The sequence below is a fragment of the Chelonus insularis genome, unplaced genomic scaffold (assembly GCF_013357705.1).
Source record: "Chelonus insularis isolate UGA/USDA-ARS -01 unplaced genomic scaffold, ASM1335770v1 contig_139_pilon, whole genome shotgun sequence".
NCBI classification, from domain to species: Eukaryota; Metazoa; Arthropoda; class Insecta; order Hymenoptera; family Braconidae; genus Chelonus; species Chelonus insularis.
Genome location: NW_023276379.1, coordinates 2,231,262 through 2,247,736, shown reverse-complemented (window position 1 = coordinate 2,247,736; position 16,475 = coordinate 2,231,262). Strand labels below are relative to the sequence as shown.

General features: G+C 32.4%; 1 protein-coding gene and 1 long non-coding RNA gene across 3 annotated transcripts; one reads left to right on the top strand and one right to left on the bottom strand.

The window, feature by feature from the left end:
- The first annotated feature begins 386 nt into the window (after window positions 1–386).
- On the top strand, window positions 387–10,926 carry tyn (trynity). Of its 2 annotated transcripts, XM_035096362.1 has the most exons (15): window positions 387–630; window positions 730–894; window positions 1,234–1,518; window positions 1,577–1,761; window positions 2,019–2,520; window positions 6,405–6,483; window positions 6,582–6,854; window positions 7,874–8,482; window positions 8,747–8,857; window positions 8,954–9,129; window positions 9,217–9,490; window positions 9,559–9,640; window positions 9,714–9,858; window positions 10,032–10,221; window positions 10,335–10,926. In XM_035096362.1, exons 6-15 carry the CDS (start codon window positions 6,405–6,407, stop codon window positions 10,484–10,486), a joined length of 2,091 nt encoding a protein of 696 aa, XP_034952253.1. In that variant the 5' UTR covers window positions 387–630; window positions 730–894; window positions 1,234–1,518; window positions 1,577–1,761; window positions 2,019–2,520; the 3' UTR covers window positions 10,487–10,926. The 2 variants fall into 2 exon arrangements, with proteins under 2 accessions (XP_034952253.1, XP_034952252.1); XM_035096361.1 differs by having other exon boundaries at window positions 387–894.
- On the bottom strand, window positions 9,678–15,830 carry LOC118074860 (uncharacterized). The gene is made up of 6 exons (XR_004691240.1): window positions 15,598–15,830; window positions 15,230–15,485; window positions 14,600–15,142; window positions 14,112–14,353; window positions 13,195–13,323; window positions 9,678–9,879 (listed from the first exon to the last, which is right to left on the bottom strand). It is a non-coding gene; the product is annotated as an uncharacterized lncRNA (long non-coding RNA).
- Window positions 15,831–16,475: the final 645 nt, after the last annotated feature.

Below are 16,475 nucleotides of genomic sequence, written 5' to 3'. Positions count from 1 at the left end.
AAAATAAAAATAAGCATTGATGAGAAGTAAAAATGATTATAGTTTCAGAGGCAAAGGACACTTGAAGCGTATCAAAATAATACATGGTTAGAACCTATAACAATTAAGTGAACGACAGAGAAAAACAATTGAGTTGAAGGAAGCCATCTCGTGGGGTTTTTACTGGACCATTTTTACTAGTAGTAAGTATCGTTACGGATTATAGCATCCAAAACCAATTGTTGTGTCGATAAGAAAGATGATAAACTCTTTGAAATAAATGAAAAAAATATTTGTTAAGGCCGGAAACCACTTTCTAAAGTACAAATCACTGGAGACTTATTACATTGGCAGTCTTGGACGTTGACAACTAATCATCATGGTTGGTAGTACGTGATTGGCTGGTGCCATATAATAGACCGTGAGACACGTTTCAGAAGACAGAGGAGCCGGCTTCAAGTTGGTGCTTCTCCTTTAACCAGTATCCTCTCTCTGATCATCCATCGTTGCCGACTCCTTGCAAGCAAGATCAACCAATTTCTTTAGAGCGTGATTCTCCGGAGCACTCTCAATAAGATTCTTAGACACCAACTCCAAGATTACCCATAACCTAGAATCCGAAAATCGTGCTTGAAGGATAACTCTCTAACCGTAAACAAAAATTCTTTTTCTTAACAAAGTAGATCAACAACTTTGTAATTTTCTGGGAAAATGTTCTTTTTCGTTACATTTTCATTACTTTGCTGATAGGAAAAGTATTGGGATTTAGTTCAAAAACCAATTTTACTCCGTTTCGATCGATTTTTATCGATATTTTATGCTGATAGTAATAAATGTTTATGCAAATTCTACATCAAGACAAAGTTTATATTACTCATATTCAATAAAAATATGCTCCAGTCAAGAGGATAACAGGTATGTCAAAAACATGGAATACTTACTTGATATATTATTCAACTGAACTAAAAAAAAAAAGTAATTATAACCCAAATCAAGTGAATGGAACTATCTTTTCAGACTCAATAAAAATCTTTAATCTTCGCGGCCATTGCGTTATTTTTTTTTTTGCTTTATTTTAATTTTATCTCGATTTCAATTAAATATAACTGTAACTTTATAGCAAGGAATACATGTCAAATATCTTGAAATAGATGTATTAATAAATCTCATGTTATTTAGAATGTACCGCTTTATATGCATATAGCAAATGAATGTTGATACTGTAAATACTAAATGATGATATTAAATTTACAGAAAAAGAATGAAGAAAAAAAGGTTATTTGACTTTAGAAAAAAGAAATAAGAAAGGGAGATGATGAAGAAGAGTGAGCATGATGCAATTTATGTAAGTGGCGTGACGCTACTGTGATGATTCGCAATAATAAGGGAGAAATAGATAGTTATCAAGATGCGTAGCTCTTCCAGGACAACCTTCCAAGGTCATTTCAAGTACAAGACATGACGAAAGACAAAGAGCTGTACACAGTTGAAAGAGACTAAAAGTGTTTAGCCACACTGCCACAGGCGATGATCATTAAGGTAACTATTATTTATTAGAAAAAGAATGAAAAAAAACACGAAGAGTGTATATTTCTAGGGGCGTTTAACCTAGAGGCTAGCAGAGAAAATGCAGCCACTAATGATGAAGCGCAAGTAATAACAATAGTCATCACGCAGAAGGCAACGATAGCATCAGGGTTGTTACCCTCAACCTTACACTATTGTCAAATCAATTTATCCAACTCACGACTGTAAAATAAACAAAATACCTGATAAAGTGAGGTAAGTTTAACTGGTGTTTCCAACATTTCTACCAATCACATTCCACTTGAACAATCTTAACATGATATATATGGTAGTTTCACAGTTCAATGATTTCCCAAACGTTATTAGCCTTTGGTAGCATTGAACTTGATGTCCATGAAATGTTACAGCATACAACCTTGCAATAACAGTTGTTAGATGATTTTTAATAGCGTCATTTGCTTCCTCATCTCAAGAGCTATGTTTCATTAAGGTAATTTTTCTTTACTTTTCAGGAACATCTTCAAGATTCTATGGATCCTTTTTGCATTATCATCATTGGAATTGAAAGTTGAGAAAAAAAAAGGGAAATGCCATGGAAAATGATTTCCTAATTATAAAGGAGTAAGAATCTGGATTGGAATGGATAAAAGGAGGGAAAAATAGATAAACTAGCTAAAGAAAAGAGTAAAGAAGGAGAGGAAGAAGTGTAGTACCGCTACTTGGCCGTCCAATCCCTCGTGCTCCTCCACAAGAACCAACGAATCCCTCGTAGTCTTTGGATCCAACTCGTCCTGCCTACTGAGACCACCTTGGTTTATAAAGACAAGCCTCGTAGCCGTGACCAAGACAGAGCCGTACCAACTGTCGAGCCATCAGGAGGTTCCTTCAAGGTACCGGCTAGTGTTCGGATATCGGAGTGATTATTGATAATAATAATATTATTATTAAATATTTAAATAATATACTGAGTGACTTGTGATTTTATTCTACGTGATCATTGTGACTATTATCAAGGTATGTGTGGCTATATGGTGGAACTAACAAAACTATCAAGTATCGCAAAATAGTCATATATTATAAATAATTTTAAAAAATTATTTTCCACCATTGTGATAGTAATTATGTGTTGGAAAATGGTTTTTTTGCGTAATTCAAATCAACGCGACCTGCCTCACAGTATCTATTGCAAGAGAAGGATCTTAGGCGCCGGTTGGCCGTTGACCCTAGTCCCTCGCTCTTCTTCTACCCCCTCACTAGACCCTGATCGAGAAGCCACGACGTTTTAACAAATACTAGCGCACTCAACTAAGAAACTCACTCACACGCGCTTCCGTTCTCGCCTTTAATCGTCCCACGAACGTGACTTCTCACATGCCTACAATATAACCTGCTAAGTCTTAATGTTACAAGAGGTCGTAGGAAATTTCTCGAGGGTGGACCTTGGTATCTTCTTCACCAGGAAGTTAATTTCCTCAACCATTACTTCTTGTCTCCGGTGAACAGTAAAAATGCATCAGACAGACGTAGATGTTAAATCGTATTCTCTTCAACTTATCTTCACAGACTTTTTTTATTTTTATTTTCTACATATTATTATCAGTAAATTATCAAATGGGGTTCTGGAACCCGTATTCTATTATCATAAATGTGTCGCAAACAATAAAAGAAGATTAAAAAAAAATTTTGCCTGATGAGAGTAAAGCATATAAAAACAAGACAGAATAATGAACTTGATTGGTTTGAGATTCACTCTCATACGTGACTTGTGAAATAACGGTAGAACACGTTGCCGAGAAAGAATTTGAGGTAAGGCGTGGGTGTAAAGATGTCATTGTTTCACGTTTAAACACGTTGACACCATTTTTTACTCCATTTCCTACCGCAATTGAATAGAAACATTTAAAGTCACTAATGAAAGCATGTAAGGACATCATTCAACAATAAACTCCTGTTATAAAAAAAGTTATGTCACGCAATATATATTTAAAGAGAAAAAAAAACTCATCAACTGTGTTGCCTGCCATTCAGTAAAATCGCCATAAATGATGTGAAGTTCACATTGAGCAAAACTTTCTGTTGAATGTAAATAATATGAACGAGATGAACAGTTATCTAATAATAATTTCAACTACCGTTGGATAGATATCTGAGGATAAATATCTCTATAAGATATAATAAATTACATTATTTTATCTAGTTAACATCGTACAACTTTTCTTATATAATTTTTATTCCATCAGAAAAATACTTAACCACTTTATCAGATGATGCTGATATTTATCTTAATATTTAAGTATCAAACCAGGTATTTGGTTCATCAGAACATTTTGTAACATAAGCCCGAGCGAGTCAGACAAGTTTCAAGTGAGATAAAGTAGGAAGAAAAGAGTTTGTGGACCGCACAACGGTAACTGGCTCGGCATTGCGTTCCAACACCGTTACACTTATGGTCTTCTTCGTCTTTTTCTTAAAAGACCACGATGTGCATAAAATCTGTTTGGACCTAGTCATCAGCTTATTGCCTATAAAACTTCATAGATCCTCTTTTCTCAATACTTTATTGATATTTCTGACAAACAACTAATAATAAAATCTTTTTAATGCACTTATTCCTTTTTTTTCAAACACAAATAGGTGTTATTAAATACTGTGTAAAATCACTAAAGTATTTCTGAAATGCGGAAGGATACTTGTACTTAAATAGTTTTTTAGTTCTACACCTCAGACCGTTATAACTAAAAGAAACATGATATCATAATTTTAAACCTATCATTTGCCATATAATTTTAATTATTAGCAAAATTCAGTTCTATTTTAAGTATCTGATTGGAGTAACTTATCTTCTTATTTTCAATTAATTAATTAATTAATTTTTTTCCAAATAATAACAATCAATATTTTTTTCTAGTATTATTTATCCATTGATATAATCAGTTAATATTTAAACAGGTGATTGTCCTAGTTGATATTCAACGTATATGTTTTAACTTGAACCAACGGTTTAGCGGTTAAACTCAAGTCAGAGTGTGGGTTCTGGTTTCAACGAGAAAAGAGTTATTTCTACCACGCGACACCGTTACGCAGTCCAGGATTAAAAACTTATAGTTTCTTCTCAAGTATCTAAAACTCTTCAGCATCGATAAAATGAGTTTTAAGAAAAGAGGGAAAAAAAACCTTGATAAATATTGTATTTACTCAATTCTTTGTAGGTACAATAAAAGTACTAAAAAGGAAAATAGTTTCAAGCTTTACGAGTTCTCTGGATGATGTTGACGATCTTCAATTATTTCCAAGTGTTATCAAAGTATTTTTAGGATCAGGCCACTTACCTTTCAACCTTGAAGACTGCTCATTGCTATGATACATGTAGAATATAGATCGTACGAATAGAGTAATGAAAGAGAAAGCAGAAAAAAAATGTATTTTGATATCAAGTATAGTTGGTGTATTGCAACAAATGTATGCTGGTAGTGTTGATAATTGTATATGTATATACTGAGACTAATATGCCGTTGCCAAGTTAAAGAATGATGAGAAAATAATCTATCTTAAAATCAATCTAACGTTTATCTTGATCTTGATCCTGACTGTAACATCAACGGTGTCCTTGTCGTGTTAAGGCAGATAGTGTCCTTGAGTGTTGTTGAAGCATGTCTTTCAAATGCTCTATTTGCATGTATAGAAGTCTTCAAGTTCTTCCCTAGACGAGCGAAGGGATTGCGGGTATGAGGTCAATGCACTAGGACTCCTACCACCAAGCATACAACCATTATCATATTTCTTTCTTGGTTTCCTCTTAGCTCATCTTAAGTTGCCCTCTCACTATTGCGATTTCCCCTTGCAACCAGAGTCGTTAATTACTTCTAAGATTTATGAAGATCACTCTCTATCATCTAGCATTTATTTTACGTACCTTGTCATCAATATGATCAAAGAAGTTATAAAAAAAATCTTAATTGTCTTCTTTAGTCATTTATCACTTGTATACACTACATCAGGTATGCTTCTATGGATAATGAGACAAAACTGGTTTTCATTGGATAGAAAAAAAAAAAATTACATGAAGCTTAAAGATATTCCTCAAGCTACCTATCCAGTTGCTGATCTTAAATGTGCAACCAACGTAAGAGATTGACTTCCTGCAGACTGGCAAGTCATCAATGTCGACATTTTTCTAGTTTATTTGAGACATGAGATTCTCATATAAAATTACGCTACTTTAACACATGACTTGTTAATACCGGAAGAAGTGCTTTTAATAAAATATACATTTTTTTATCTCTATAAGCTCCCTCTAGCACAATTATTTATTCCACATGTGATTATATTACTAAAAATAAAAAAAATCTTTAACAAGAACCGTTAATTCTTTAATGTTTTTATTGCATTTTACCAACGAGGATAGATGAAAGAAACAAACGGTATCGTAATTATAAGTAATGCTAAAAAACTTATTAATTGTAGTCTTAGAATTAGTACACAGTATTTACGATAGATTAACTTTTCTCATGAGCCAAGTATCACGACTGATGTTCATTAAAAAGAGAAGATAAATAATCGTTTTATTCTTCATTGTAGTGGTATTATTAGTCATTATGTCAATACAATAAAAAAGCTGAAAATATTTTAACTATGAGAAACTATTAGATGGATTTTCTGATTACAAAAGTCTCTCAAATTCCCACGTAACACAATCGATCAACTCAGATAATTATTTTGACTCTATTCAACTGATGGTAATCAACTACTGTCAATAATATAGAATTCATCTTGACCATTTTACGGTCAAAAATGAAAATTAGTTTACATTTAAAAGATTTATCTCCAAACTACATCTACAAAATTTATTTATTCTTTTTGCTGCATATTTTTAATATCATTATTCTTCTTCCTTACAGATGGGCTCGAATACAATTAAACGGCTCGTCATAAAAACAGTATTTTTAGCTGTAATAGCAGAATGTTGGGCTGGAATAGGTAATTACTTGCTATTTTACTGGAAATCAAATTAAAACAAGACAATATTTAGCATAAACTTTGTCTAACCAATTGTTTGTTCATTTTTTTTTATGTAGCAATGATGAACACTTTTGAAAAATTAACAAATTTGGATTACCGTGGCACAATGATCTATAATGCACGTAATTTATCCCTCTACGAGTGTCAGGATTGGTGTCAGAGCAAGCCAGACTGTTTAGCGGCAGCCTTTTCATTTGTTGTGAATCCATTAGCACCTATACAGAATACAGTATGTGAATTATTCAATGAAACATCAGCAACAAATCCTGAAGCAATACCACAAAGAGCAGTCAACAAATACTACATGGTCAAACTACAGCTTCGATCAGGTAAAATAAAAAAAAATTTATTATTTTTTAATACAATTATAAGACAAATAATAAAAAGAATCATCTAATTTACATAAATCTATCATTAGGTTATTCATGAATAGAAGAAGAATATTAAAAAATCATTTGTAAATGTTAGAAACACTCAAAAAAGGGTAGATTACATTTCAGTTTAAAAGCTAAGTTTAAGCTGAACAGGTACGGATTTACAAAAGGTGAAATTTTGCGAAGAGATCGGGTGTGTACTTTCTTAGTAAAATATTTTAAATCAGAGGACAATAGAAAAACGGCTGGTACTTTAGTCCGTGTAATAGACAGGAAACTAAATAGAGGCGTTAAGTTCCAAGCTGACCGACCAGCAGGTTGAAATAGTTATCCAGAAGGTTAGGTGGCCTTACTAAAGAAACACTTAATATCGGTTTTGACAGCATTTGCTGGTGCGATCCCTTGTCCTTCTCCTTTCCAAACATTTTCTCACTTCTGATGTCTATACCTGGTACCAGAAATACATCGTAAAACTAACTTTCAAGTCCCCCATGCACCCCAAGACGTGATTGTTGAAAGACCCCAAGCAACACTGAAGATCTCCGTAACGGGATTGAACCGATCGATTGATCCACCAGTTCGTAGAAGGCTCAACCACCAGTATCTTATCTTCTTATCCTTGAAAATCCGAGAATTCATTAGGCTATGGACTTCTTTCTGTTTCTTTCTAAAATATTTATTCATCAGTAACATCAGTTTTATTATTTTAGATTTCATCATGAGATAATAATCTAACAACAAAATGTAAGAATAGTAATGATTGTTTGATGATACAGAAGGATCATGTAATAGTAGCCTTGACTACATAATTCTTAGGTATCTGATGGATTATTATTTATTGAAAAAGTGTAATAGATAACTTAAATATTTGAATAAGATAATGATAAGTAATTTATTACTTATTATGTATAAATATATATATTTATAAAAGAAAATATTTTTAATGGATACTTTTATTTTCTTATTGATTAAAGAGAATGTTTGCCGACGCCCATGGTCTTTTGAACGTGTACCGAACAAGATGATTCGAGGCCTAGACAACGCCCAAATTTATGCATCAACTAAAGACGCTTGTTTAGCTGCATGTCTCAATGAACGTCGATTTACTTGTCGATCACTTGAATACAATTATATCACACTGCGTTGCTACCTCAGTGATTCTGACAGAAGATCTAGCGGGCAGTATGTCCAATTTATTGATTCTCAAGGAGTAGATTACTTTGAGAATTTATGCTTGAGTAAAGACAGTGCATGTAAAGCTAATCGTAACTTCATGCTTCCGAGAATTGGAGTGGCTAATGACAAAGTTGCTCAATATGTTGGGCTTCAATATTACGTTGACAAAGAACTTCAAGTTGCAGCAGAACTTAATTGTAGATTAGCTTGTGAATCTGAAAATGAATTTCTTTGCCGGTCTTATCTGTACCGAGGACAACCTTTACCAACTAATCCATACAACTGTCAACTATTCCACTTGGATCATTGGACTCTTCCTGATGGACCATCTACTTACTTAAACTTTGAAAGACCACTTATTGATAACGGAGAGAGGATTGGTACTTATTATGAAAATATGTGTGAAAGTAAGTATAATTATTTATAATTTTTCTATTATCTATAAATTCCTGGTAGGAACAAACAAAAGAATAGTCTATTTCTTGTCCAATATTGAACCAAGGTTGAGTACATTAGCTCAATGTTGAACTAGAATGAACCAATCTTTATTTTTACCAGGAATAATCATAAAATAAAGTACAAAGTTAAATAAGTTTCAACGTCACTGCACTAATATGATAAATAAATAAATTTTTATATTATTCATTTACTAATCATTATAGTAATTTCAGAAAGCACAGATCATCCACTTAATGTTGATATAACTGAAGACCCAAATCAGAATGTCACAAATATAAAAAGTGCTGATGTTAATTGTGACAAAACTGGAACATGTTACGATGGTAATTATAGATAATAATAATTATTTATATAAGATAATTTATCAATATTGTTATTTATTATATAAATAAAAAAATGCATGTTTTTTTCTCTCTTAGTTTCTGTTGATTGCAAAGACACTAGAATAGCAGTGCACGTACGTACAAATAAACCGTTCAATGGTCGTATTTATGCCTTGGGGCGTTCAGAAACTTGTAACAATGATGTAGCTGATAGCAATTTCTTTAGATTGGATTTAACGATGAGCGGTCAAGATTGCAATACTCAAAGTGTGGTATGAAAATGCATTGAATGTTAATGAGTTATTTTATTTATTCCCGTTGTAGCAGTGATTGTTTACTTGTAGCGTGATGGTTTTCAGACTGGCGTTTATTCTAATACTGTTGTTCTCCAACATCACTCGATAGTCATGACTAAAGCAGACAAAGTTTACCGTGTCAAATGTACTTATGACATGTCATCAAAGAATATAACTTTTGGGATGATGCCAATTAAGGATCCTGATATGATTAGCATCACTAGTGCACCTGAAGCACCACCTCCAAAGATCCGAATCCTTGACAATCGGGCGAGAGAAGTCGAAACTGTTCGCATTGGAGACAAACTGACCTTTAGAATTGAAATTCCTGAAGACAGTGAGTATGAAAATAAAACTGCAAAAAATTATTTATATTTATCTCGAATTATTTTATTTTATTTTTAGCACCGTACGGTATTTTTGCACGTAGCTGCGTTGCCATGGCTAAAGATTCTAAAAGTACTTTCCAAATAATTGATGATGAAGGGTAAGATAAAATGAATAAGACAACTAATTACCATCTGTTCGAGTATCATAAAAAATAATTATTTTCTTTACAGTTGCCCAGTTGATACATCTATTTTCCCACCTTTCACATCAGACCGTAATGCTTTACAATCAGTTTATGAAGCATTTAGGTTTACAGAATCTTATGGTGTTATATTCCAGTGTAATGTCAAGTATTGCCTTGGACCTTGTGAACCGGTAATGATTCTTCATCATTTTCTATTAAATAATAAAATTATATAACTGTCATTAGCAATGAAAAATTGCGCAATTAATTTCAATTAAATAATTATTGTAATAGTCAAATCACTAATGATTATTTTATGATAGAAGAAATATTTGAAAACTTACTAATCTAAAGATACTTTTAGGCAATTTGTGAATGGGGCCATGAATCAATTGAGTCTTGGGGCAAAAGAAAACGAAGAAGCGTTAAAAATAGCACAGAAGAAAAGGGCGAAGACATGACGTTGTCACAAGAAATTTTAGTCCTGGATTTCGGTGATGAAAAACAATCAGAATTTTTACGAAGTGATGCTAGTATAGATTTTAATGAAGCAGGTAATTATTTTATTTTATAATAAAGATATTTTAAGATACATTAATGAAGTTGAATAATGTCATTGTATTTTAAATTAAGATCTAAGAATGATGCAATTAAACTATTTTTTCAGATAAAACTGTGACAATTGTTGAACCTTGTCCAACAAAAACGTCAGTACTTGCATTAGGAGTAACTTGTGCTCTCCTCGTGTTACTCTATATCTCAACCATTTTCTGCTATTACATGAAAAAGTGGCTGTCACCACGTAAGATGATGCCTTAAGGACGGCAAAACAGAACAACAAAAATATACGACTGAATGTTAAAATTCATGAGAGCGACATTGTCGCAGCATCACTAGATATTTCTAACTGACCTTAACTCTAAGCTACTTTTGATTGGGTTGCAATCGGCTGTTTGGTTATTTCAAGACTCATAATGAATCTTGGAATGAATAATTCATAAATAGTAATAATAATTCATTTGTGCTACTTGTAACCCATATCAAGACTAGCGATATTTAAACATTCATGCTTTACTAACGTATCTTATATCATAAAGACTTTCATTCATATTAGTTTTAAGTTGTTAAGGAATAATATAGACAGTAATTAAGAAATAAAATTATGGCATTTAATACTTAAAGTGGTGGTAAAAATGTAACCCAGGGATTTTGTATCGTGCTCGTGCCAATTTTCATTCTCTATATTATTTGTAACATCAATTTTTACAGAGAAAGAATTGAATTTAATGATGAAATAGAAGGTAAAACTGATTTTATCAATGTCACTTTTTATGATCAATTTTATAGACGAAAATTATTTTGTTTTAATTACAAATTATGCAGGAATATTTTTGTACTTTTTTGAACGATACTTTTTATTATAATAAATTTTTAGAAAAGAAAGTACACTAAATGAATATTTGATAGAATTAAATTCAAATAACAAGAATTTACAGATAGTATATTTTAAATTATTGTAAATTGCATTTTTAGGAAAAAATTTATATGATACATATCTTGTGTTAACTTATTGTTTTTATATTTACCATCAAAATAAAGTCGATCAAAATAAAAACTTTACTTTTATTACAAAATATATTCATTATTATTTTGTATAGAAAAGCCAACATTTTTTTTTTTTTAATTTTATTAATGTTTTGCCTTCTACATTCAGAAAAATACAAACAAATAGCTGGACAAAAACGAGCTCGATATTTATTATTGAGTTTAATGAATAAATAAATATTTCGATTTTTTAAGCTCAGTTACTTAATTACAAGTTGGAAAATTATTCAAAATAAATGAGAAATTTTTCAACTTAATTATTCCAGTAAATTACATACAATTAATAGTCTCATTAAACTTTAAATTATAAATATTTTGATTAATCTCCGTTAAAAATATAATCAGTAGCTTGTTTTTTAATTGATGATGAAAATTAGAGATTTAAAATAGACGGCATGAAATTTCTGGGTGAAAAACATGGTCAAAAAACTTGAAGCCTGACTAGAATTAAATCACTGAAGACGAAAAAAAAAAAAACCAATTATGTCAGATGAGAGATGAAAATTAACTTTTTTCTGTATATAACATTGAGAGAATAATATTTGTAAACAATATTATATTATCATGTCAATAAAAACAGATTAAAATTAATAAATCAAGACTATTATTAATTGTAAACATTATTTCAAGGTTCGAAAGAATTTTTCATGTATCAAATAAGTGAACGATTGGATTCTATTTTTCAATTGAAGTTTTAAATAAATAATTTGCAAGTATGAAGTAATTGGTCATTTCATAGTCATCTTGCAATCAAGAAATGATTGATAAAATTAATCATACAAGTGGAATAAGGATAAAACTGATATCCTCATAAATTCCTTAAACTTGTGTGCCGATCAAAAGTAATTGTATTTCCTCCAAAGAAAACTATTTGAAAAGTTTCCCTTCAGAGAAGTTTCTGTGCTACCTCCTTGTTGTAGCCACTTAATAGCTTTGACAGACTTCAGTTAACAGACTTAGCTTTCGGATTTTGACCTGCCACCTCCTTGCATTTATATACTTTCGATAATGAAATTGAAAATGTTGGCTTTTGGACTGAAAACTTTAATAATAAGCCGTTTTATCAATCACTGAGGTTTAATATAATTTTAATATCAAAAATATTTCATAGGGTTATTACCATAAATCGAGCATTCTACCAAGAAAATATCTAGACTGAAGAGATGGCAAGCTGGCAGTGGAATACTGTATTCAAGAAATTACCTGCCGAGACCCCTTGTCGTTTTGGGGACCGTGAATTTACCAATTGTTTTCTTGTTAAAGTTGGTTTAACGAATCGGAAAACATACCAAGAAGGAAGTGGCATCAACTTTTGAAAACTACCACATTCTTCATCATTTTTTTCCACATTATGATCAATATAATTTAATGTAACAGTGTTTTTAAATTTTTGGTACTCGAGGTAATTCATGAGACTTTGAACTCTAATATTAATCGAAATGGCTATTAATCTTTTATCTTAATAAAAAAAAAATACCGTACATAATACAGTATTAACATTGTTTAAATAAGAAGATTATGAACAAGTTCTTTCAATTTCGTAAGATTAATTATTGTTCCATTCTTTTTTTTTTTATCAAAGGTTGACTTTTGGATAAGAAAAACATATAGGAATAGGAGGTAACTCAAAAATTTTCTGATGATGTCACATTTAAACTTCTTGAAGAAAGATTGTTGAAAGAAAAATGTATTGATTTAGAATTTTTTATTTCGGAATAATAACCAAGAATAGATGAATTATAAATCAAACTATATAAAACAATGGCTAAAATATTAGATGATATTTTTCATCTTGAACATAATCATTTATCTCATTCTCAGAATTAAAATGAAGTTTAAATTTTTTGATTCAGCTTTTCTATTTTACAGCAACGATTAAGAACTCTTATAAAGTCACTAATACAGAATTCAACATTACTTACATTGTTTTTCATCGATTTATTCTCATGATTTCCGTGCTACTGCTGGACTGTTGTCGTCGTTGTTGTCATGGATTATATTCCAGACAGCGTGGCGTTTAATGAACAGGTAACAAAACTCCAAATTTTGACCTGAAAATAAATATAAAAATTTCAATTTCTTACTTTTATCTTTGATATTATTGTACAGTGAGAATATAGATATTTTATAGTCTAGGTTAAAGATCAATAACACGCGTCTTTGAAACGTTATAAACTTATCAATGATAAGATAAAGGTATGTTCAATGTCTATTTTTTCTCTATCATATTGCTTTACACTCTTGTGCAAGCACTTGTGGCATTTTTTTTTTTTGATTGAAAGTAATGCACATAAAGTTTAAAACCTGCTGTCAAATATCAAGTAAATATGTATATATACTTATGCAAGTAGGCGCCGCCTTGTAACACCTACACCAGTTCGAGTATTTTCGATCTGTAAAATGTGTAGGCTAGAGCTAGTGTAAAACAGCAAGAAATTATAATGCCTACACCACCACCACCACCAGATGCCAAGTATAGAATGTTCAAAGATCTGTTTCATGAATGTGTGTGTATGTTTTACAAGTGCACAGGCGCGTAACACAAGTTGCATGAACAGAAGCACTTTGTGACTTTAAAATCTTTCGTAAGGAGAGTTCATAAAATAGAGAATTCTAAAAATGATTTATATTTCTTCTGCAATAAAATCATCAAGTAGATAATATGTGGCTTGTATAAATATGATATTGATACTACGTCAAGTAAATTATCATTAGTTTAATACACATACATGACTAATTAATACAAAGATAAGACAACACAAAGAGTGTGGTTCGTGACTACTTTGGAGTTAATTCCAACATATAATTATTTATCTCCTCGTAAGAATAATTCACATACCTTCAGTGTGTGTAGAAAATGTGCCAAGTTTCTTTGCTCCTCCTTAAGCCGTAAAATTATTAGAATCCAACAGAGAAGGTTGAAATGCCCCACCAGTTAAATTAAAAGAAAAAAAACGGCATCCTCTGGTTCTGAGACCTGTTGGCCCACGTCCAGGGTAGAAATAAAATTCGTGATCGTTTGGATCTCATTATTTTTAATTTGAACGCAGTTGTTCATGTCTTACTTTTACTAACGATATCCTGAAATATTTTAAATAAATAAAATTACAACAGTATAACAGTAATAAATTTCAACATATTCAACAATTAATATCAATAAAGAAATGAAAGTTATATATAGCATTATAGCATGAGTAAATAAAATGGCTATAAGAATTAAAAAAAATAAGAGTGAGAATGGTATTATAAATCTGTATAAAGATGCATTAATTATGATTGGCGCCTCGAAGTCAGGTAAGATGAAGGTAAAGATGCATCTCCAATTACCAGAGCACATTTGAGGCGCCTCGGCTCTACCGAATAGGTGAGACAAAACTAAAAAACTGGAACTAGAAGACGATATGCTAGGGAGTGTCCGTAGGTGGTGGTACACCCAAGGGGCTCTCGCGGACCACATTCCACAGGGACGGGAGTTTTCAAACATGGCTACCCGCGTGAATGTAGGTCCTCGACCGATCCACGCGGAGAGTTCGACCCCCTTTACTCTTCGACGGTGCCCCACGGTCTCACTTGCCTTCGTAGTGTCTTCCCCTTACACGTTTTCCCCCTTCAACAACCCGTACTACTTGAACGACCAGGCTGACTACGACCGAGCTGGCGACACCCTGTCTGGCAAAACCGGCCGGCGAACAAAGAAGGGGAACAACGCTACGTTGCCATGTCCTCTCCATACTTACTCGACTGCGCCTACCTTCGGTCCAAGGACAAATCTGTCCACGCCAGCCATCGTGGCGACAGAGCCGACCTACGTGACTCTACTTTATGTAGCTACCATCTCTTTATCCACGTACATATTTATATTTACAAATTCTGTAATTGAATTATTATGTAATTGTTATGCACCGATTATATCACAACAGAGTTTATTAAAACAATCATAATTAGAATTTCTTTTACCTTGAGATAATTTTTTCTAGAAAAAAATCATAAGATAAGAGTATAAAGATCTGGGAGATTGTTATGTTGGAGGCACTCTCAAACGATGGAATGCCATTCCCCCCAAGTCATTTCTTGGAAGAGGCGAATGGAGAATAGGGTTACACACACCTCAGTGGCGTGATCAAAAGCGCCATCCTTTCCCACCTCACTAGATGTATGACGCAGATATAATACTACGGGATTCCTCAACGATGAGTCGAACATGTCACAATGACTAAAAAAAAATAGAAACCATTTTTTATATGTATCTAACAGGTGTTTGGATTATATTATTTATTGAAACGAAAAGTATGTACTCTCAATGCATCTATAAACGTTGTACTTACAGAAAATAAAAATAATTAGTGGGAAATATAATGATACAGCTGCTGCGGAGATTGTCGCACCTCCTCTTTCCCTTGTATTCTCCTACGTTGTCGCTTGCGTCATGTCTCTGGTGGCCTACGTGCGTAGACTTGGCAACTGTGCTCTAAGCTAAACATATTAACTGTCGGCTCATACCACAAAAACAACATGATCTCATTCCGCAACGCATATGCGAGAAACTTCACTAGTACATAATCTGTATGTAAAATTTCATTCACTTTGAAGTTGTTTAGCTTTCAGTAAATGTTTTAGCATGAATGTAAAATTCGTATACCTGGAACTTAACTGATGGTATGCGGATAATTATACTGAAAATCAGGTACCAGCGGTGGTAGGCCACTTGAAAGGATTACAAACTGACCAGTATAGTAAACTAGCATCCCTTACCAGCACATAATTTATTGATGCCATTCATAAATTTACCTGAAAGTTTTAGAGTTTTAGAAATAGTCATTGTATAAATGTTGTAAATATAAATATACCAAAACGTCCTTAACCTCTGCACCATGAAGGTGGATTCCGACCCTTCAATTTTTAATTAGCATGTCCCGTCATGCTGGTACTAAATTTGGTAGAATTGTAAATGAAAGTTTCAATTTTTATCTTGTACATTCGCATCTTGTAATTAAATTATTTGACTGATAAATGAAGTTTGCTAATCTACACTGAAGCTTAAGATATTGAAGTGAAAGAAAGAATTCATACAGTAAAATAATGAGATAAAAAATTGAAGCAAAAATTGTGGCTCCAAGCTGGCTGCCTTGGTGGTATGTAGACAGTCAGAGCAGACAACATGACGCCAAGCATCGTCACGCTAGCATGACGTTTTCTGTGCGCG